We start from the raw sequence: 23,838 nt of genomic DNA, 5'->3' as shown, positions 1-23,838 counted from the left end.
TACCTGCGAAGGGTTTTCCAATGAGTCTTAAAATATTTGCGATGCGACAAAACGTACCACTTGATGGGTCGGCATCAAAAACCATTTACCGAAATTACGATTGTCTGTAGTTTTGCTGATTTCCATTACACTTTATCCACGCTTTGGACTGAGCTATTTTGGCGAGTTTAAATTCAGCTGTGGTTAAGCTGTCGTCCACATTTTTTTCCTTTTGTTTTATCTTTTATCGTTTTTTTTTCCGATTTTAATTTTAGTTATGTGAGCAACAAGAATATTGTATTTTGTCATGTTGGAGAATCGTTCTGTTTCATTCCAATTTCTGCGTGTAAGCTATTGCCTTCAAACAAGATCTAAGGGGTTTGTATTTGTTTCTTAGCCGTGCTTCCACCTAACCTAACCACTTTATTCTCTTTCGATTTTGTGAAAACGCAAAACTTATCAGATTGGCGCCTTACGCAAATCCACGTGATAGTATTTTTGTGTTACCATCCTTCGCTTCTCTTTTCTTCCTGTAAGCGTGTCCCTCGAAATGAGCACACAAACCGCCCTTCTTAGTAACACTTAACTCTTATTTCCATGTTCATGCTCCCAACTGAATATACCACCTAAGAGATCAAAGTCGTAATTACTAATTGAGTAAAACGAATAACGTAGCTGGGTGCTAGATAGCGCACGGTGTTGTAATCTCTGACATGTCGAGGTCAAGTTAGCTGGGTACTGATTCGGGTGGCAGATAGCGCACCATATTGGAATGTCTGACATGTCAAGGGCAAGTTCAAGCGTTTTCCTTGAAGTGGTACGTTTTGTCTCGGAGTAAATATTTTGAAGTTATTTGTGGATCCTTCACAGGTAGCTGTTTATCTGAGTGGTACGTTTCGTCGCGAAAACCCAAGTGGTACGTTTTGTTGGGACACCTAAAAACATTTGGGTTCAACCCCCTCCCCTCCCCCCACCTCTCGACACGCTTTTGGAGTACGCGTATGTCAGTGACCTGGAGTTAACTGTAGTTTATAAATACACCTTGAAATGTGTTTTCTGCTTAAATTTTCCACACTGGACCGGTCTTTCAATGTTCAGTTAAGATTCATATTAGCACGTAACTGGAAGTTTGTGAAAATTTCGGTTTTTCAATGTACAGTTAGCACGTAACTGGAACTCTGGTGGCGATTATCTTTACTGCTACTCCTTCTTGCAGTTACCAGCCTAACTGGAAGTTACGAAGCAACATGGCTGCCTCGTGCAGCAATCGGAAGTTCCACACTCGCAACTTCACTGCCAGATTAGACAAGATATAATTCATAAAAATGTTAAATTTTTACGGAAGGAGACTTGTTTTGTTTGTCAGAGCTTACCAATGTCCATACACATATGGAAATTAAGCAGCGTAGTTGCTAGAGTTCACTTGGCAAGGTTATGTTGGAGAATTTGTGGCCAGGATATCGAAACAGTAATTTGGTGCAACCTTTCTAAGCGTGTTGTGTTCTGTAATACGAGTCCTGGTCACGGATCTTTTATTTTTTCCTTGCCAATTATGTATTACTTGTGTACCCTTCAATTCATGCTTTATTGTCGAATGATCTTATCGGAGAAATATTACAGTGAATTTTAAAATTATTTTTACCCGTACCTTCATGTTTTTAAAACTACCTACAAAACATGCAGTCAAATGTACAATATTTACATATTAATAGTGTTTATATCAACAGACAGGTATTATTAATGTTTCGACTTTCGAGTTCTTCACGCTTCTTCTGCAAGAAAGTATCTGCGCTTGCGCCTCATAACAGCATTTCTCCCACGTGGAATTGACCTTTATTAGAGGAAAGTCAAGTCTGTAGTGCTGGTTGGCTATCGTTAATTTATTTCCTAATCATACAGAATGGATACGCAGCCATCGTTACAATCGTTTCCAATACAATAACGTGCTTTCGAAGGCAGCGCGCTTGTAGTTCTATATTTAAACGCCAGGAACGGCCGTAAGACGCATGTGGATAAATAAGATATGTTAAGAATTGAAACGTACTTGTAAATAACCAATAGAGCAAAAAGTTTAAAAATGTTTTATCTTTGTAACTAAAGAGAAGCAGGCTGCTATTATGTTCAACATGGTCTTTATGTCCCGACAAAATATACACATTTAAAAAAGGATGCCTTTTCATCAACGCGCAAGCACCGACGATAACATATTGCCGGAAATACACATTCCATTGTATTCATCAGTGAGGAAGCAGTATGGGTGGGGGAAGGGGGGGGGGTTGTGGAGGTTGTGCGTTGCGGGACAGAAAATAGGAAGTGATGTTACACAGGAATGTTATTTTGATGCATTTAAGAAGCCATCCGCGAAGAGAGTTTTTGCGCAGTTGGCATTATTTTCATTTGTTGTATAGTAACAACATTAATAGTGTTCTTATCTTCCATGACGCCTTAGTATATCAAAGGAAGTTAACAAAGTGACCAAGGTAAATTTTCCCTTCTGGCTGATGTTTTTCTTACTTTTACGTCGATTTTCTGTCTCTGTAGGGTAAACGCGACGATGAGGATAAGTAATTTAACTAAGTCTTTTGTTATCCTGTTATTCTTTTGATTTCATGACACACTCCATGGGAATTCGCTACTTTTGAGCACTTACCATAATAGTCAGTCTGCATTACTCGCGACCATCGACATCAGTGCGCATGCGCCGACAGGGCGAATCCAGTGGTGAAGTAGGGGTGGCGGCTGCAAGTGAACGCATACCGGGAAGCAGGTTCCGTGAAGATCGTCGTCCGTTTAGAAAAGTTCGAAACTTAGAACGTCGCCGTAGCTAAGAAATAGAACCGCATTGATCTGATCTGAAACTCCGAGCCTAGTTTCGTGTCTAACAAACTTCACCAATCGCGTTTGGATTCGCCCACTCGAGCTACGGTCTTCAGAGGCCAAATAGTATTTCAGTTCTACTTGGTTGCAAATATCTTGAGGAGAAAATTGGCGTGTACAAAATGTAAGCTTCAATCAAACAGTACACTAAACTATATATACAGGGTGTTTCCGGGCTGATGATACAAACTTTCAGGGATGATGGAGAAGGGCACATGTATCAATTTGAGATAAAGAACCCTGGTCCGGAAACGACTTAGTCGAAAGTGTTAAGCGAAAATCAGTGTATGATGATGTAATACCTTTATTACCTGTACAAGTTTCACAAGCTGCTACATTCAGAACAGTTGTTCAAAGTTCCGTCCCCAGCTTCGCTGCAGGCATGACATCGTCGCACAAAGTTCTGGCGTACCCGTTGGAACAACCCTGGGGTCGTTCGAACAATTTCACAGGCAGCGAGAATTCTTGCCAGGAGATCCCCTTCAGTCTCGACAGGTGTCTCGTACACAAGACTTTTCACATGACACCACAAGAAGAAATCAAGTGGAACAACTGTTGTGAATGTAGCAGCTTGTGAAACTTCTGCAGGTAATAAAAGTATTACATCTTCATCCACCGATTTTCACTTATAACTTTCGACTAAGTTGTTTCCGGACCAGGGTTCCTTATCTCAAATTGATACATGTGCCCTTCTCCATCATCCCTGCAAGTTTGTATCATCAGCCCGGAAACACCCTGTACATAAACACAAAAAAAAAACACCCCGAGGAATATTAAGTCCAGGACTGACACCGCGAACTGGAGCACTTCTACCCCCCCCCCAAATGCGCACAGATTATTCTCTAATCATCTCTAGCCGAGTGCGTGAATCTAACTAACGAACCTATCTACAGCGTCTCACTTGCTTATTGGAGGCTTCCTGAGTTATGACTCGCCTCAGGCTGCTAATGCATAACGGAAATAATCTCCTGTAACAGTGTTTATTTCAAAAGCTTAGAGAGAGAAAATGTATCAAACAGTGGCAAAGCTTTTCCCTCTAAACCAAGATTCGTTTAGTAGAGGCTAACTCGTGCAAAGGGTAGATTACAATAGCAAATAAGCCAAGAGCGCGGCTTTTTTATGCACCGACCCTTATATCTTTAGTATATGCATATATTCGTATTCACAGAAATGTTTTACCTGCTTTTGTGACTGAGTGGTTAGCACAGCGCGGTAAGATGGTAGGAGTCTCGGCTTCGATTTCCGGTCTGGGCATGAGTGTTCTTTGTGAGTGACCGGTCATCGATTCCATATAATCACTCATCGTCGTGATTAACCGGACGCGGGAGAAACGCGACGTCTAATTAATTCAATGCTTCCATTAATTGCATGTGTTTCCGTGTGTGCGACGCGGACATAATTTACAAGGAAAACATATCGTGATCAGTTGCCACACACACTATATGTATAGAAAGTTAGGTGAAAATATAGACTCGCATAAAACTCTTTCTGGTGTGCTGTGCCATTTCTGTATCAACTGAGGTACCCCAGTCAGCCCCGTTTCCGTGTTCGCTGTTTTACCTGTGCTACTGCAGCGGAATGTGTCGGCTTTGAAACACTGGTGATGTCGACTGTCAAGTATCTGTTTAATTCGAGGCAGTACATCATCTGTGCGTTTTTGAGGCCTCCGTTTCACCCCTAGTTGTACGAGAAATGGAACATGTAATATACAGCTTCACGCTCGGATTTCCTTAGCACGTGTGTGTATGCGTAGTTCGTCATCCTCACCGCCCATGGTCTCGTGCAGGACCATCTGTTGACCCAAAGACGCTCGTGGGAACTCCATTTTTTGGACTGTCTCAGAAAAGCCGAGCAACCGCATCGGAGTCACAGGGCGCGTGTTGTCGCCAACACCTGCTTTTTTAGTTTCACCCGTTCATCTGTGGAGGATGGGAGATCTTTCACAGGCTGCAAAGTATTTTGCGCCGGGATGTCTGTGCCTTTGGAAAATATAATCTGACCTCCGTGGCTGAGTGGTTATCTTAGCGCGTTACGACGCCACGGGCCCCGGATTCAGATCCCGTCCTGGGCATGAGTGTTCGTTGGGAGTGTCTCTTCGTCAATTTCGTCCATCCTCGTCGTCGCGATTAGTCAAATTGGCAGAAAAGCGACGCAAATTCAAAATCCGTGAAGTACAGGTTTTCCCGTGCCTTGACATCCAACGTTAGCTCCATTATTTTCAGACCACTTTTGTCGATGATATTTCATTCATTTATTTAACGTTGGGAATGAATGGTGATATGATGAAATGGGTGAAGGGACACACACACACATGTGGACGAGACAACATATAAGCCCCACAGAGGAATGTATTGGCCGTGTGCCCAGGCGCCAGACCCTCGTTAGCCTTAATGATATTTGAATTTTACTTTGCAACTGATCGTTCATACAGAGCATTTGCATAGTTGAAGACATAAATTAGATACCACCACAAGTTTAGGTCTGTGCGTGCCCCCCCCCCCCCACACACACACACGCAAAGAGAGAAGGTTTTTTAGGAGTAACTAACAAAATAGTTTCTGATAACGAAATATTTGTTTAAATATGCAACCAAGAAATGATTGTCCCACGTTTGTTTACAATTAACAAACATTTTGGCCAAAATTATAAAATTTAGTAAAGCCTACCATTTTTTTTTCATGTCTATTAAGAAACCTAACCAAATGTTTTGTTAATTAAAACAAATCAGTTTCTTGTGTACTTAGCGGTAGTTAAATAAAAATGTGCTACTGTTCCATTTCTCGTACAACTAGGGGTGAAATGCACCCTTGAAGAACAGAAAGGAAGTAGAGGGTTTGATTTATCTGGTATCGTCAGACAAGACAACGCAGAACATAACAACACGCACTCTTAGCAAAACTGGAAGTCTACGTATGCATAAATTAGTTACAATGTACGTCCGGAAAGTAAAGATATAAAGGCGAATAAGTATTCAATCACGTAATCTTTATTTCCGAAACTTCCACTTGAATTACCTGTACGTGCTTACTTATCAACATAGTTATATCCAAATGGTTAATTCAGGAAATCACGTGCTGTATCCCAGAGAAATAGAAGAAGAATGTCACCTGCTTGTTGAACGTCGTCGTGACTTCTTTCACTTCATCATCGACCCCTCTCTTGGGGAAGAAACACTGACAATGGAGTCCAGAAACTTACCTCCTTCCTCTGCTAAATTCATCCGTTTCGTGTTGTTTCTGTCCGTTAACCCCAAATTTCACAGCCACAGCGTCATGAATCGTAGTGTTAAGACACTTGGGATATGAGGTCGTGAATCCTTTTGGCGAGTAGCGTGAGTTTCTTCTCCAGTTTTGTGAAGGCCAGAGATCAAAGTTGCCCGACCGTTCCTTTCTTTGTCATCAAACATCGACCCTGCCTCCCGAGAATTCACTACAACACTTCGTTAGTTCTTGTCGATTCATAATGTTTCCATAAACCAACGACAATATGTCTTGTGAATTTCTGAAGGACATTAATTAGCCTTTTGTGATGAGAAGCTGCATTTCACGGGGTTCTGGATCGCCGAACGGCGAGGACAAAGTGTGCAAGTCGCATTCGCGTACGCATAACCAAATTTAGCTTCGGCCTACATGCGTTGTGTCTTTACTTTCCAGACACACCTTGTGCATTGCTCCACTTGTTGAGATGAAATCATCTTGCAACTTGGAAGTATGCAACCTTTCCGTACTGAACACAACCTTTGGAGAGGGAAACCGTACTGGAGGGATATGTGAGTGTGTTAGGGGGGGCAGGAAGAACCTTGCCTCCTCGTGCACCGCTGAATATGCGATATGATGTTTGCGTTTGTCAGAACGGACTGCTGACAGATTCAGAACGAAGGAAACTTCGAATCTGCGAAACTATTTCCGATTTTCTCCCTCTCTGCTACCACAAGTAGTACTGCAAGTAGATTTTTGTTTACCAGAATTTCCCAGTTTCTTGGTTGCGGGGGTGCAGCCATTTCGTGGTTGGCTTGCCTGACTATATGCATTAATCAATCACTCATCAATCATAATTATGTACCAGAATGAAACTACGCGGCAAGCTCTGTACAGACCCCCCCCCCCTTACAGTTTGTTGTTATGTTCCATCTAATCAGCTAATCTCCCTCCCCTCTTTCTTGAGTCGGGAATCGATGAAGACGTACAGATTCAGGCATGCAATCTTTGTGACCCTATTGTCACTTCTATTTTGGCGACTCGAAAAATAAATATACCATGATCAGAAAATCGTAATGTAAAACTATACGCTCTCGGAGAACTCCCAAGTCATGGTGCTGTGGTTCTAATCGCAGGTAAAACTCTAACAACAGGTTCATTTGCAATGAACAGCAAAGCTTACTCTTTGAGACTTCTCAAGGCGTGGTAGGCATTAGGCGTTTATTTATCTTTCTCTTTTTATTCCATTATCGCGCTTGTTGTTTTGGCTTCTACCCGACTCCTCCCTTAACGTATTTTGCAAACGACGTTACTATGTGAGAAACTTGAATGCTGGCTCAGCAGCAGGCGATTTTTCACGGAGCCTGGTTCCCGTCTAGGTAGCGTTCCCGCACTTCTTCAATGGTCGTATCGCAAGTAACACTGACCGACTGTACAGCTTAACCAAGATGTGCCTTCGGCTAACTAAAGTGCACAGTTGTTGGTTTTATGATTTCGCTTCCCCTGCTCTTGTCTTCTTGTACAGTGCTGCAAAATTTGTCAACGCAACGAACAATGCAAGTAGCTGATTGCATCGCCCACGCTCGCTTACGGTTGGAACTTGGATTACAACGCGCCACAGGGGCATTCTTATCAGGGTGCGAAATCACTGCAGATTGGTGGCGGGGGGAAGGAGCAGACAGACACAGATACACACACACACACTATGTGTGTGTGTTATATATTGATATCATCTCGCTCCCCGTTGCTTAGACTTACTTCATGATAAATAAGTCATTAAGTACAACACCGAACGATGATAACACCTGTTTAATTGTGTAAAACTAACACATAATATATCACAATAAAAACTTATTCATGTATACATTACTCCATGTCCGTCCCTCCATATAACCCAAGTCATGTAGTCATGGTAACCCACACACACTATACACTTGGTTACCTTCTCTTTATAATTTACATCTATCATATATATATCATAGGGTATTTAAATATTTATGTGTCAATTATTAAGTAATCAAATTATATTATAAAATATAGAATATATTATATCAACTGTCCTTCACTCAAAATTTCATTGTAAATTCAAGATTTTAATATGCTATGATGATTTGCGTGACTAAGGGGCGAGGGGCAAAAATTTAGAGAGATTAAAAAATAATAGTAGATTTATATTTTTTGCGGTAACTGACGAAAGACGATGAGAAATGGAGAAGAAATAACAAGTCCAACTAATTTGCTAGGTTCAGTGTCTTTAGATATGATGCTATGTAGTCCGTTCTTTGCGTATGTCTTCGATATTTCCAATAAAGTATATTCGACTCCCAAACTAATTGTTTATGTTTGTTGTGAGAACAAAACTCTCCCCCCCCGGAAAAGTTTTTTGGGGGGAATTTCAAGACAAAATCGTTGGTGGGGGGGGGGAGAGTTATCATTTACACTTGCTTCCTACTTTTAACAAGAATCGGCATCCATTGTTACCTTATCCCTTCGGAACAATGCCGCTCAATGTTGTTTATTGTGTTTTTTATTATTTTTTACCGGCTGTCTGGCAAAAAAAATGTGCAAAGGAGCAACCGGAAGGAAGAAAAATATATATATATATATATAGATGGAGGTATACACGACTAAATATTCTTAAAAAAGCAACATGTGGCACGGTGGTAACGTCATCGCTTCGTAATCAAGGGATCCCGGATTCTATACCCGTTGGAGGCACATAGTTATTAGGAAGCCTATTTTAAACTGTAGGACCAGTCCTAATTAGCCCATTTTGTTCCTAATGGTGTTGGATGTTTGATTTTTTTTTTAACAAAAACCTTTAAAAAAAAACTGTACACGCCAAACCCCTTATCATTAGATCTTGTGCGCCGCGTAACAGGGATTGAGCAAAAATGGTAGTGATGTGAAATTCTATGGCAACAACCTCCGGAAATCATTTGGTTGTGGTTGTACAATTTAAACACCGGCACTATGCTGCTGGCAACACTGCAGCCAGGCCTTTGTGTTCAGTGGAGAGTAGAGAATGGTGTCCGGTTGACGTTTGAACTCTAGTCGCATTGACTCGGGTATAACACGGTAAGAATCGCATTGTGTCGTACTCACGAAAGGCCACACATGCCCGCGTGAGGGTTCGAACCTGAAAAGTTTAGTGGTGAGATCGTGAGAATAAAAACTCTTTCATTTCTGTGGTCAAGGATTGGGCCATGTCACACGGATAGGCGTGGCTTTGGAATCTCGCAACGAAGCAGGAAGTTCACTCCATACTGCATCGTCAGGAACCTAACTTCCGCTCACAACTTTCAAATCAGATTGTCGCGCTGCGGAAGTGTCAACTCTGATACAGGATGACAGCAATCCTATCATTCTAACCCAGTGTTTCCTGAAGCGCGCGTAGGTATTTTAAAATAAACATCAGCTAAGAGATGGCGCTTATGGTTCTAGTCTACTTGATTGAATGCTGAATGACCGAGCAGTCGAACATCTGAGAGTAAGAGCACAGACTAGCAACTTGATAAGTCTGAGAAGGCAATTTTGTCTGAATTTTCAGGAACGACAGTAATGTGTGTGAACATAACTGGTTACATTTACTGTTGTATACAGCATAATGCGATTAGATATACGAGGGCATATCGTCAAGTCCTTGCCCTAGTTTCTTTCAGCCGAAATGTAAGTGTGATTGAGAAACCGAGATATACATTCAATGCGATAGGATTTTCTAGGAACGGTCCAGCGTTAACTCTCGGTTCCTCCGCGGCACGGCGCTGCTGTCAGTTTGCAAAGATGGCTGTATAGTACTCAACACTTCCACGTCGTATGAGCAGCGAAGTGTTATTCGTTTTCTATGGAGCAAGAAGATACTTCAGCCATTCGAATGGGAGATTCTGGAGCATGCACGCAGTTGAGTTAGCAACGTCGTCATAGGCAAGAGCGGCAGGTTTTCGACCATGAAACAATTGTTGTAAGGTAATAATTGTGCATGTTTCTGATGCATTATTAGTTTTATTAGCAACACAAAGTAACGTGTTCTCGAAAGTACTCAGATGAGAAAATGTCTGCTGGTGGCAATATGGAACACTTTGAATTTGTAAGAAATACCTGTTCCATATTACAACCCCGGTTTCCTTGTTTCAGGTACATGATGCCACGAACACAACTTGGTCCTAAGAAGAACAAAAACATGTAGCGCTATGTAATTATCCTAGAGTACACTTTATTTTGACCAATCAATCAGTCGATCGGCTTTTATTTTGAACCTTACCATTATTTCATATTAACACTCCATTTTCCAAGCCCTCATTTTGACACCTTTTTCTTTAAAATGGTATATTTCCAAAATGAGTGAACAGTTTTGAATATACGTTTGGTAATACCAATATCAAAGAGTATATTTACCTCTGCAATACGTGAAAATAATCCGTCAGCAACTTCTTCCCTATAGTCCAGACCTCGCCCCCCAGTGATTTCCACGTGTTCGGTCCACTGAAGAAGTTCCTGGCAGGACAGGTTCATTTGCGACGACGAAGGGAAGACAGCTGTCTGGTGGTGGTTCCACGATCAACCGGCCGAATTCTACAACAGCATTATCTCCAAACTAGTGGTGCGATGGGTCAAATGCCTGAACCGCTGTGGTGACTATGTGGAAAAATAGTGCAAGGTACATAGAACAATTCCTGCATGTTTATTATTTCGGCTGAAAAAAAAAATTGTTGCAAGGACTTTTCGATTTGCCGTAGTAGGTTACAAGGCAAACAAAGAGATGTAATTATACTGCTGTTTACATTGCTGGAATCATCGTAGCAGCAGCTCAGGAGAAGGGTAGAAAAGTCTGGTGGTGAAACATCCATGTAGAAGCATGCGATGTTCCTGCATATAAAATCAAGTAGCAATGTTTTACTTTAAGAAGCTGGATGTATGATAATTTCACCCAAGTTGGCAGCAGAGTGTACAAACCTCACAGCGAACTATGGTTCTTGATGAAGCTGCAACTTTACTGGCCTCTCATGCAAGCATTTTTCTTTCCCCCCAACTGCAAAAGGGGCCTTCTTTTGTAAGCTTATTTTGTGCACGCCGGATTTGCCTTCGAAGAAAGAAGTAGATGTCTGGTGTAGACATATGGTAACAGCACTGCCGTCCCATGTGTTTTTTTGCGCACAGAGTGAGAGATGGATCAGTGCCTGATTTTTTTTTGGTGTCGGCGAGTGGGAGAGAAAAAAAATGGAAAAGAAGATGTGGGCTGTTTATCCCATCAGAAAGTATTACTGGGAATGAAATGTAACAGATTGTCGCAAGTTACGCGTATAAGCAAATTGAACATTCTTTTTAATTGCTGATTGCCTTTGATCACGTGTACTAGGGTGAATCAAATATAAATGGGAATTTATTTTTCATAATTTATTGAAACAAAATACAAATACAAAACGAAGTACTTACTTTTCTACATAGCTCCCTTGAACTGAAATGAACTTTTGCCAGCGAATATGGAGTTTGGCAATCCCTTTGCCCCAGAAAGTTCTCGGTCGTGTGTGCAGCCAGTTGCACACGAACTCTTCCACTTCTGCGTCATCCTGAAAACCCTTACCTCCGAGTGCTTCTTTCAGGGGTCCAAACAAGTGATAATCACAAGGGGATAAGTGTGGACTGTATGGAGGATGTTCAAGTAATGTCCAATGAATTTCGTCCAGTTTGTCACGTGTTGCACCAGCTGTGCGAGGTCTGGCGTTGTCATGAAGCAGAAGAACACTTCTCATGGGTGTCGTTTGGTCCGACATGCAGATCTGTTTACTAGGAAAGGAAATGGAAAACTTTGTCCAAATTGTTCTCTGCTTCACCTCGTCTATAAACTGTTCGGTAGTTGGGACTTCATCATCCATCTTCAGCTCTTAAAAATCTGAGTTGCATCAGAAGTTCCAAGCGACTGATTCAAGTGATCCGATTCGACCGTGGAGGCGGAGTGGTTAGCAAAGCGCACTACGAAGCCAGGGGTCACGAGTTCGAGTCTCGGCCTGGGCGTGGGTATCGTTTGTTACTGTCCATTCAACAATCATCGTCATCGTCGCGATTGGTCAAAAGTGGCAGAAAACCGAAGTAAAATAAAACCAATCAGCACTGGTGTCGTTAGAGAAGAGAAAAAGGGGGACGCGACCCCGAATAATCTGTGAAATGTAGCATGCAGGTATATGTCGGGCACTGACGGCACGTTCTCTGTAACTCCCAATGTAACGATAATTATGCCTTAAACGCCTCATAATAGGGAGGATAAAGATATTGCATGATGAAAAGACATTCATAAAAATGTCCGTCGAAGGGGCGCCAGTGGTACTGGTAAGTGACTAAATGGCGTGATGTTCATCATTCCATGCCACAAATCAATGTTATACGTTCGTTTCTGTTTCTAATAGGAGGGCGGGATCCCACTCTATACTATATCAATCGATCCAAATTGAGGAAAGGAAATGCAGTTTCGTTATAACAACAAACATAAATGCCCAAGCGATGACTAGAACCCCAAAGTCAACCACTTACTGGTTGGGTATATCACATGTAACGTCGTTATTATTCGCCAATGATTTCCAGCCTTAGGCTTCCCAGATGACATAGTTGAAACACAGTTCCCTTGTAATGGAGGCGTCCCGGGTTAGATACCAAGTGGAGGCACATAATGGTTCGGATTGCACTTTAAACTGTAGGTCCAGTCTCGATTAGCCTTACTGTGCATGAAGTGGACTTCAAACAATCTATAATTTTCAGCATTAGAACCTGATTCTAAAGGGAAAGGGTGGTGATTGTAGTACTGGGATATTAAATGTTGTTGAAAGCATTACAATTTTCCTTAAAAATAGCCTATGGGATTTTGCAGATGCAAAGTGGATAAATAAACTGAGAGGGGAAAGAGAAGGTGGAATGAAATAAGAGTAAGATAGGTAGATTTGAGAAGAGAAAAGAAAAGTAATGAGTGTCGAGAAATTAAATATTGAGATTGGGAGAGAGAGAGAGAGAGAGAGATCTTGATCATGATCTTGTCTAGTTTCTCTGTTGGAAGTTTCATACCGAAGTGGCACGTGGCACGAATCCCTTCAGTGAATGTTTTGCTTTAGGCTGAAATGACCCGTGTCGCTTGGCTACCAACAGACCGAGGCGACACGGTGCATTTCGTTGAGAAAACCAGAGGCGGTCAAATAACCAAGAAGGGCTATTCAATCTAAAATTTGAGCCAGTGTATGTCAATAGTGTTAACTTTAAGCCGCAAGTTGGAGGTTTTCAAATAACAGAACATAGCTCTTTTGAATACTACTTAACTCGAGAAATGAAGCCCTAATAGCAAAATAACAAATCAGTAACAACTATAAGTTTAAAATGTTATGGTTAACCCTTTTAACTCTTGGCATAACAATGATTGTATGAATTCAATAATCTCAAGATACTTTCGATTCCCGTTCTATCTGACCTAACAAGATTCATCATTACTATTCTTAGACTAACTTAATGAAAATTAGCAAAGGACGTAGCTGTAAGTAGACCTAAACTATGCTACTAAAATTATAACTTCTACAAATCTGCCACAAAATCCTTTGCCTTTGTTTCATTTTGCTAGTGCTATTCAACACATAGGTGAAACAAATCCATATGTGTGTGTGTACCAATGAAGTTCCTTCCTGTGGCCCTCTCTCTGGATCTTCCTTACATCATGGTCAGGTAACAACCCCATCTATCAGGAAAACAACATAACAAATCCTTGCTACAGGCAATGTATATGGTTATGCAACGTAAAATTGTTTTATCCTCAGGGAGCTCAATGAGGAAAATACAATCATTCGAAGAACGTGTCGTTGGTCCGGTTAAAGCTTATTAGCAAACTTCAGATGTTTGCACTTGAGGTTCGTTTAAACACACATTCACAAATCACAGGAGAGACTACGTTTTACGGGTCCTTGCGAGACGTACCCGGCAGCTCCTTTTTTATTATTCAGTCAATATTTAATTCTTTATCTATTTGACATTAATTTCCTTTCCAGGGCAGTTGTACAATTTTTTGGCGATCTTAGCTACACGTAAGCTAGATAATGAATACATGCTATTATATATCTATTCTTTTTACTTATTCATGTAAAAATAACAATACAATATTAATTTTTAATTTACATATTTAATATTATTGTAATTTATTATTATTATTACTATTATTATTGAGACACTTGGTCAAACCCCCCTTGGCCACCTGAAATGTATTTCTAGATACGTGCAATTTGAATACCCATATGATGTCTGCTGTATCTCTTTCGGCTTACGTAATACGAAGAATGTGTACATGTGAATCTCGCGTGGCTGTAGCCATTCCTCTTGACCCTCACCTCACCTTAGAGTGACGGTCTGGTCGATCATGATTGCCTCTGCGAACGGAGTTGTTTGTTTGCGCTTTGAAAATCCTACCTTAGTTTCCAAGATACTGGCCGAAGAGTGCACACTTATCGGCAGGATAGCGGATGCAATAAGTACATCCGCGCAAAAGGGAAATCCGACGACATCCACCCTTACGTTTTGTAATTGGAAACTTCCGTTTGTTTCAAGCCTGATAAATAGTGCTCGTAAGTGTGTCTGTTTTGCAAAATATCGAGTAAAAGATAGCGTTCGCTTTCTGATTCTCTTCGCAGTGCACGGCCGAAGATAATCTCTTGTGTATGTTGAACTGAAACTGATATTGGCTAGATTTCAAATTCGCAAGGCATGTCACATCCTGGTGACTCATGCCACACATTCATATTTTCATGGATATCATCATTCGTGTTTATTATTTCTGGGCCTTCGGGATGTATCCAATGAAAATCGTGTGCAGTGGCATGAGAACTTCTCTCCCTAGACGTCACTTTGATCTCGATGCGTTACTGACGCGCTCAAGACATTTTAATGTTAATTTCTGACACCTTGAAAAGGAGCAAATTGGTACAAGAATTAAGTCATAACGTTCTACTGGTTGAAGATACGTCGAAAAGACCTTCACCATTGCATTTCTCGTGAAATTCTAGCCTGATTTGGTATATCGTATCTTCCCCTTCCTATTTGAAATGTTGAAGTTGAATCCAAGATGGCGGATTTCAAGATGGCCGCCGGAAACGCGGTTCCCCCTCGCCTGTATCATGTGTAGGGACATTTCATTCCTGTCTGTCGCGTATTTTTTATTTTATTCGACTGTCCTAAGACGTTTGGCCCACCCTATATATAGAGAGAGAGAGAAAGAGAGAGTATAGAGAGAGAGAGAGAGAGATACATACATACATATCAATTAACATATTTATAAAGTAGCAAACTTTTCCCTGTAGTAACTGGTAATAAATTACATAATAGTTTAAATGGTCTTATTGTGTCAGTTTTTGTTTGTTTTTGCCTTCTATTAATATAACTCAATTATATCTGTTAATGATCTCTTGAAATATAGTGTTAGCCTTAGCAAAAAGAATGTCTGAAGTCGAAACTTTTGTTGTTATGACAAAATACTCCTCCCCGCCCCCCCCCCCCCCGGATTTCGCACCCTGACGTGTTGGTAACGTCGCATCCTTGCAATCAAAGGGCACCTGGTTCGATACCCGGCGGATGCACAAAATAGTTTGGATTCCACTTTAAACTGTAGGTTCCAGTCCCGATTAGTTGCATAAAGCGGACTTGGAAACAAACACATTATTTATTTATTTATTTATTTAGCGATAGACCCTATCACCACAGGAATTTTACCAAATGACACTGCTGCTCTACAATGGTGGAGGTGCTCTTTGTAGATTTCACTGTTTCAAAAATAACGTTAACTTTTTCCTCTCTTGTTTCAGTGTAATATAGGAGGAAACGCAACAGGAACTTAATTTTTAGCAATCGGGCAACACTGAAATGCCCTAACTATTGTGAGAAATTGCTTGTAGGTGGGTTGAAATGACCATTTAAACACGTTTTTCACACATACCAAGTTACGAAATAATGCAAATTTAGTATTCCGTGATTTTCAGAGTTTCTCGCAAATTTTACATTTTGCACCCATTGATTGATTTTTATATTATGTGCATATCAGTACATAGAAAATTAAATATGTCGGTTATAATAAACTCACTCATTCAATTTTTAAAACTAATTCATTCATTCATAACTAACAAAAACTAAAACTATACTGTTTCCGAGGATAAAATCTTTTTACGTATTAAAAGCTGAGGTAAATGGACACTCAGAACACACGAGAGGACAACTCGAGTCCACAGAGGATTACCATGGCCACGTATTTTAGGCGCCAGAGCCTTGTTTGCCTGCGAGAAGCCAGGGTGTACTACGGGAAAATGTGCGGAGCAGACGAAGGGAATAGTAAATTTTCTGCAAGTATTAGCTAATATTCTGACAGAATCAGTACTTAAGAAAAACGGCAATGAACAATTCATTTATGTGGTAACAGCTACATTATAATTAGTCCAGGACTATTATTTTTCACCAACGAAATTCGAACACACTGGTTTCTTGTGGAACGTTGGCCTCAACCAAAAAATATTCTCTATGCCCGTGTCAGTTTACTTCTATCATGCACAGATGTAATGGGTCGCGGAAGTCGTGGAGAAGAAACATGTTGAAAGTGAAAGTGCACACACTTGGACATGTGTGTGCAAGTGGCGCCTTCATTAAGATGAAAAACAAAACAAAAACGAATTGAGTTACGTACTGCTGTAGCGCGCGAGCTTTATTCCAGTAGCCAGACGAGATGCTGTAATCATGACCACTGACAGTGTGACGCCAACCAGACACACAATAAACTTTCCTTCTTCGAACTGCAAGCTTGTAGGAGTTTCACTTGTTTTATGGTACAGTAGGTGCGAAAGCAACACGAAATCGGCCTGCCCCCATTTCCCCCGCTGGAACGTAGGAAAAAGAAACGTCAGTTTTTCCATTAACTTTCTGTGAGGTAGAAATAAACTTTTCGTAATGTAAACACTTCAGAAAACATTAGAATTCCTTTTATTCTGGGTTCGAATCCTGGCCTGGGCATGGCTATTCTTTGTGAGTATACCATCACTCATCCTCATCCTCGCGATTAGCCTAAAGTGGAAGGAAAGCGAAGTAAAATGAATCTAATCAATCAAGTCAAGCCTAATCCTTCATCATCCTCGTCGCGATTAGCCCAACATTGAAAAAAAATCATGTTACTCAGGGTACAATTGACAAGGAGAATGGAAATAAGTTCGTGTCCACTGCCTGTTTTAGTTCGTTTATTATTATTATTATTATAATTGGCTGGACTTGCTTCACTATTAATGAAATGTAATATTCATTCAGTCTCTATCGATTATCAACACCCCTAGCTTCTTCGGCAGAGTATTGGGTTGAGCTGTGTGCAGATCGAAGCAGCAGGCTTAACCGAGCACCTACTGCCATCTGTTGTAGTCTCCTAGAAACGCGTGACCTCGTTCAGTTTGAGATAGGAATTTGCGTGCGTAACCAACCAATTATGATGGCAGGCGGGAAAGCGATCTCCCCTTTCCCCGTCGTATATCCTTTGTTCTCATCTTGCCAGCAGGGGGGGGGGGGAATCTGGGTGGGGGCTTCCTTTTATCTGTTCTGAACCTACAGCGTTGAACATCCGGTCTGGAGAAGAGGGAGAGGGGAGAGGATGTTATTACCTCCCACCGTAGAGCGTTACCCACAATGCCCGTGCCTTTGCCATGGCAACGGCCCCATGTAATGGGTTCAAAAAGGTCGTCGCCATGGCAACCGACGTCGGTGAATCATTGGCTGGCGCCGTGCGTGACTCAGTTGCGTGGGAAAGTGCGGGGACGGAGCTCGCATCCAGCTGCTCTTTGGGTTTCATTTGCAATTCAATAGTGCTGGGCGGATATTTTTACCTGACCATTCAATGGTAATTTATTGTGTACGTGACGGGCCTACATAACAGGTTTTCTAACAAGACTTCTTTTGTACGTGACAGACCAGGTGTTCTAACAAAGCTTGGCTGCACCATGTTGAAAACAAAAGACTACAGGGTGCTTCGAGAGTAGCTGAAGTCTGTTTTTATTCGTAAATAACACGAAAACAGAGATATCGACACCGGATTTCTTGCATTGTGAATCGGTATGTTTCTTAATATTTTATTTTCCCAGACAGTAACGTTATATGTGTTTAAAAAATAACGTGTACAGCATGTAGAACCGATATTTGTTTCGTCCCTCACAGTTTGCGTTCAGAAATTATCGTTGCAACATAATTTGAAGTTATTGTAAGTGCCTTGTGGAAAGTAGTGTATTAAAATATAATATGGGTTGGATACACTAGAGCTATCCGAAATTATTCGAATCACGTGGCATGAAGTGAACATAATTTTCTCAATGTTTTTCAAATAAAAATTTCGTTTTACCGACCAACATTACTATAACGTCATTATGTTTCTATATCGCAAGAAATTTTGTTTGCTAGGTAGGTAGGTAGTGTCGGGCCTAGAAACCTAGCTTGCAAATGTTTAGTAAGATTTCAGTAATATACTAACGTAAATTGAGGGATTTCATTTAGTTATTGTGCAATCCAAGTGTATTCTTATTTAAATGTCTAATTATAATGTATTTCATTCTAGGTGAGCGCTGTCTACCAGATGGTCCTTACAGTAAGTTGCATTCTTTAGTTTACCCCTGAGAACCTAAGTAGTATTGAAGCATGTTAAGTACGGAATTGTAGATTAGTAATACTGGCCGCCTTCCCAGCTGTCATATGACCTTGGAGGCTATTTCTATTTGTCAGTCTGCAAAGGTGGGAGCGTGGCAGTGTCAGCTTCAAAGTGGAAGAACATCTGCTGTTGCGCTTTGAAACAAGTGCAATGAGCAAAGATTCTTCGATCACTATTTCCACCGAGATCTCGTGAGGTCAGCCGCACACCGGATCTGACACGACGAGTCACTTTGCTTCCGACAAAACGAAACCAATATTAATTATTGTTATCAGTGTTTTTTTCTGGAAATAAAGTTTTAGCAGGAACCGAGTTTTGCCAGAATGGAGTTCCGGTGCATTCCGGCTCATTTTAAACGCTGCTCCCCACCAAAAAAGGAAAAACTTTAATTCGCGTACTGCAACCACATAGTTATTCGAGCAATAAGTATCAAACTGGCCTGAAGCTTGTTTTTCTTGTACAATTTACGATATGTTTTGTACATTACAAGATAATTTCTGAAAATACTATTTTTTTTCACGTAACGTAATTGTAATGTAATTTATCTCCTGTGCCACTTCATTCCATAGCGCATGGATTTTGTCATTATTGTGCTCAGCTGATGAATAATCGTACAGCGGAGGCTTCGCTTGCAGAAGAACGATTTGCTGCTGTATTTTTATCCCTGACCGTACTGTCAAATTTACATATATATGTGCTGTCAGACAATACAGTGATGAAACACATGCAGGTGGTGCGCCGAGAAGAAAGGATTCGCACATGCGCAGAACGTTTTGTCGCATCGTTCTTCTCAGAGATCGAATAACCGGGACCTTCATTGTTTTGTCGCAAACTGTCGCAACGTGACTCGAGTCTGATGTTTCGTCCGGTGTGCGGCTGCTCATAAGAGCCCCATGTTAAACGTTCCCCGAGTCGGTTCGCAACAAAAATGACTCGTTGTGTCGGATCCGGAGTGCGGCTGGCCTGAGGGTCTACTCGTAACACTCGCGTTTGCAACCGCACAAGGTAGTAAAAGGTGGCCAAGTAGTAGAAAATGGGAATTCTCTTCAAATCCAAAAATTTAGAAGTCATTTCAGCACATTTGTTCTGATTCATGTGCAACCGTCTCTTCAAGATCAGATTCCGATCTGCGAAAAATTGAAAGTAAAAATGTGCGTGGCTAGCTTTTATTGCTTCCGTTGCAAGGGGAAGGGCGTGGCTCCGACGCTGATTGGCTTCTCACTAGCGCCACACTCTGGATTGGCAGGTCTGAACGTTGAATTGAGTAGGAACGGTTTATCTTCGACGCTGAACTGGCTGCGTCATCGCCACGCAGAGGACTCTATGACTCTGTCCCAGTTCTAATTATTGAATTGCGCAACATCATGAAAAACTAATAGAACCCAATTAGGATGACGCAATCTTAAGACTGCGCAAAATCATGCAACTCACGTCACAGACATTGGTTGCGCAATGCCATGTAACCCTCGACGAGAACCGGCACGAAGTTGGATGACGCAATATTAGACTTTTATTGTGCAATATAATGCAAACTCTCTTCCGCTAGCGGCTAGAACATGCAGGGCTGCATAAATTTAGTTATGCTGGATCTGGGAGAAGACAGACGTGTTGTTTAACTGTGTTTGTGCTTTTAACTTTGATACGTGTCAATGTGTAAACACCAGAACTAGGCAATACACATTGTTCCTTGTATTAAGTGCGCTAGTTTCAGGCTCTCGCATGTTTAACATGCAGACTTCTCTTGAGTTGAATTATCCGACATGTGCAATTCCAACTGAAAATTGGAGATATTTTACCAGACTTTTACGTTTTCGGGAAGTTTCTTGTTCGTCGGATAACATTTGAGTAAGACATTCCTACGTATATGGACATTTCCAAGTTGACGTCACTCTTCTTTGTCACTCAACGAAGCTGGCCATAATGGGGTCGAAGGCGCACTACAGGCAGGTGGGTGTTACACTCCGTAACAGACGTAGGTAACAGTTAACTATGGGGGTGACGGATTTCTTCAAATTTACAGGAGAAAGTACTTACGGAAATCATTTTCTGTAGCGCTGTGGAAGGTCTTGAATGTAGTTTTGATCCATTTTAATAAGAATACATGTTGTTTTCTGCGAAAATTTCTGTCCGATACGCTGTTTCTGCTGCCTCCATATGCTTTCTGCACAACAGTACAATGTTCCGTGTGTTAGATGACGTAAACCCCGTAATCAGTGTTTCAAACTCGCCGTGTTTTCACTAGAACATGACGTGTCGAGATTTTTTTTAAAACTATGCTTGCCTAACCTAACCGTACGGAAAATGTTTTGTGGGGCTAATGTGAATGGTTTTAGGGGCTAACGTCAATGGTTTGTGAAACTAATGTCAATGGTTTTCGAGGTATTAGCATAATTTCAAATCCGGGCACGAAAATAGGTATTTTCCGGTGAACAAGGTTGCAACACTGCATAAATCGACAAAACACTCGCACAACTCGCGATGAACCAGTACACTATCGCCATAATGTGTGTTGCAGAATGGAATTAACAAGTAACAGTAAGTACTCGTAAATGTAAGAAATAGACATTATCTTAGTTAGAAATGCATTATTTCACCTTAGGAAATGTTCCGCATTCCAAAATAGTACGTTAGCAATGTAAGAAAGTGCGAAATAAGTGATTTGTAGGTGTCGCCCACATAGTGAACTAGTACCCAGACGTATCCAGCCTAGAGGCCAAATTAGCTTTAGCAGTGCCATTATACGAAGATATAAAGTTTGGGAAAATGTTTTTACCCCAGCTGCGATCGAATTATATTCCGTGTCGTGGACTGCTGCCACTGTTGGCAGCTCCCACTCTCATCACTCTTCCAACTTAATAATATGTACTTTGCTAATATGTTATACTTCAAGGTAGTTCTAATGTTCATGTTATAGACATAGTTTTGACCACCGAATCGAATGGTATTGGCGGAATCATTGTATAGAGCACACATATCTCGTTTGTTTAGTCTTGCGATGCATTTTACGTATCGCTTGTGTATTAGAGAAATTATCGTATCTGTGTCGGTAGTTTGTATTTCCGAGCTGGTGCAAAAGCGAATATTTTAAATTAACCCATAACTCACTGCTATGTACACTAACTACGGTGTATTTTAGCGATTATCTGTTGTATTCCTAAGCAGTTATAGCAGTTAACATCGGGAAATAATACATTTTTAACCTCACTCTGGAGGAAACAATACAAAATATGATGTATTTTAGACACCTATCTATTGTATTCATATCGCGTTTGAACTAATTGCAAGGGGCATAGGCATAACACTGAGAATAACGCATCGTGGGTAGCTAACTGTTCCAACTGTGATGAAAAGCTTATCTTGAGTTTTCAATGTAACTTTGAAAGACAACGAACCATTGCACTAGATAATGCAGTTCCACTTCCTCAGTGAATTGCATGGCGTTACGTATAAACTGTCCACATGCTTTGCAAGTTCCGTACACGTGCATGTTAAATGTAATGCCAACTGATAATTTATCGTAAATCAAATCTTGCACTAAAGCCACGGGTTTGCTAGCTTACGCTGATGGAACTGGGGAACCATCAACTTCGAGATTGTTGTCCCTTTCTACCACGAAAAAACGACGGTAGGCGAGCATGCCGTTCGTTAAACTCTGGTGCGAGAGAATCTCACGTAGGCTTTCGTATACGTGGCTTTGCACTGAAAGACCCATGTTACTCATGACCCATAATAACTTGGCCTTCAGATCTAAGGTAAATTTCCATGCGCGCGTATTCACTTTTGCAAGGCAAGCGAATCCTTCAGTGCCTATGCCAAGTTTTGTTGGCAACGAATATACCAGCTGCGGTAAAGGATTATCTCCTGTGCTCTCAAGTGGAGTCGCCATACTTCGCCGCGTCCATGTTGACATCTTTTTCAAAGGACGAAAATCCACTTACATCCCTTTTCAATATATACTCCAAGCATTCCACCGTACTCCGTCGATTAGGCCATTTCTGTGACGCAATGGCTCTTTTCATCTTGGCAAAGAGATCGAATGAGCCCCTATCGGATAGACTGTGGAAGGCGTTCCAGTATCTCCAACTTTCAGAAGATTCTTGATGGACTCTGTCAGGGAGGAGAAAAGCTATGCTGAACGGTTTCCTACCAACATGGACGCTGCTTCGCCACCTGCTTCTGGTAGTGCCTGACATCTTTGGCAAGCTCAGTTTTCTTACACGGATGCCTGCTCCATTCTCTAAAATATTTTTAGGCTGCTTGGACATACATTTGACCACCTCTCGTTTAACTGGGAGGAAAGTACTATGTCGACAAGAGCGTTGAAGATCATGTTCCCTTATTACAGAATGGCTAAAGTGAAAATCCAGCATCTGTTTTCTACTGGTGGAACCCCCTCCATGCAGGTCCCCCATTTCTCAGGACGAGGCTTAGAGCATTCATCCTCATGCTCAACACTCTCATGCATCGTATCATCGTTATTCCTTGTTCGACCAAGGGTCCTGCTGTTTTAACATTTTGAGTTCTTGTTCACTTTTTCATTTTTATCCTTCACATAGCGCTTCAAACTTGCGGTTCCTGAGTGTACTGTCACCTGGACTCCAGAACAGTCTAATCCTCTGGACGTTTCTCCCGACTCTTGCTTGTTCCTTGTGTGTTGCGCCATTCACAGGCACAGCATTATCCCCGCATGCCCATGGTCTGTGCCTGACAATTTTCTTCCAAAGCGATTTCGTCTTTGATACAACACTGATCCCTTTAACGAAATTTTGCCACCAGTAACAAAACAGTCCTACATTAATGCTTAATGAAATATCCGGAGTTGTAATTTCCAACGATATTTAACCCAAGCACTTCACCTGTCCATAACCGTATGTTGTCCTCTGTGTGATTTGTCTTCATATAACTATCAAGAGAGGAAGAAACTGCCTCTCGCAAAACCGGTCGAGAAACGACCACTTGTTTGAGGTATGTACTCTGTTTGGTAATTTGTGTGTGAAGTGAAATTGGTATAGTGAAGTTATTTTGGAAGAGCTATCTAGCGGCAATTGATTGAAACTTGAAACTAGACAACATAATCTTCCACCAGGGAGTGCTGTGCTGTTCAGTGCA

General features: G+C 41.3%; 1 protein-coding gene across 6 annotated transcripts in view; it reads left to right on the top strand.

Moving 5' to 3' along the window:
- Positions 1–23,838, top strand: part of LOC145988536 (uncharacterized) — a 232,395-nt gene that overhangs the window by 142,344 nt on the left and 66,213 nt on the right. For 2 of the 6 annotated variants that reach the window (XM_083123440.1, XM_083123439.1), the window contains exon 4: positions 18,640–18,669. The exons of 2 other annotated variants lie outside the window; for them this stretch is intronic. In XM_083123440.1, the coding sequence (XP_082979566.1) occupies positions 18,640–18,669 (30 nt within the window). Of the gene's footprint in view, positions 1–17,848; positions 18,144–18,639; positions 18,670–20,558; positions 20,677–23,838 lie in introns of those variants that run through there. 2 more of the 6 variants (XM_083123443.1, XM_083123441.1) reach the window with 2 other exon arrangements.

This window comes from Lepisma saccharinum, chromosome 6, assembly GCF_977018435.1.
Source record: "Lepisma saccharinum chromosome 6, izLepSacc3.1, whole genome shotgun sequence".
Taxonomy (NCBI): Eukaryota; Metazoa; Arthropoda; class Insecta; order Zygentoma; family Lepismatidae; genus Lepisma; species Lepisma saccharinum.
This window is presented reverse-complemented; position numbering and strand designations above follow the sequence as displayed.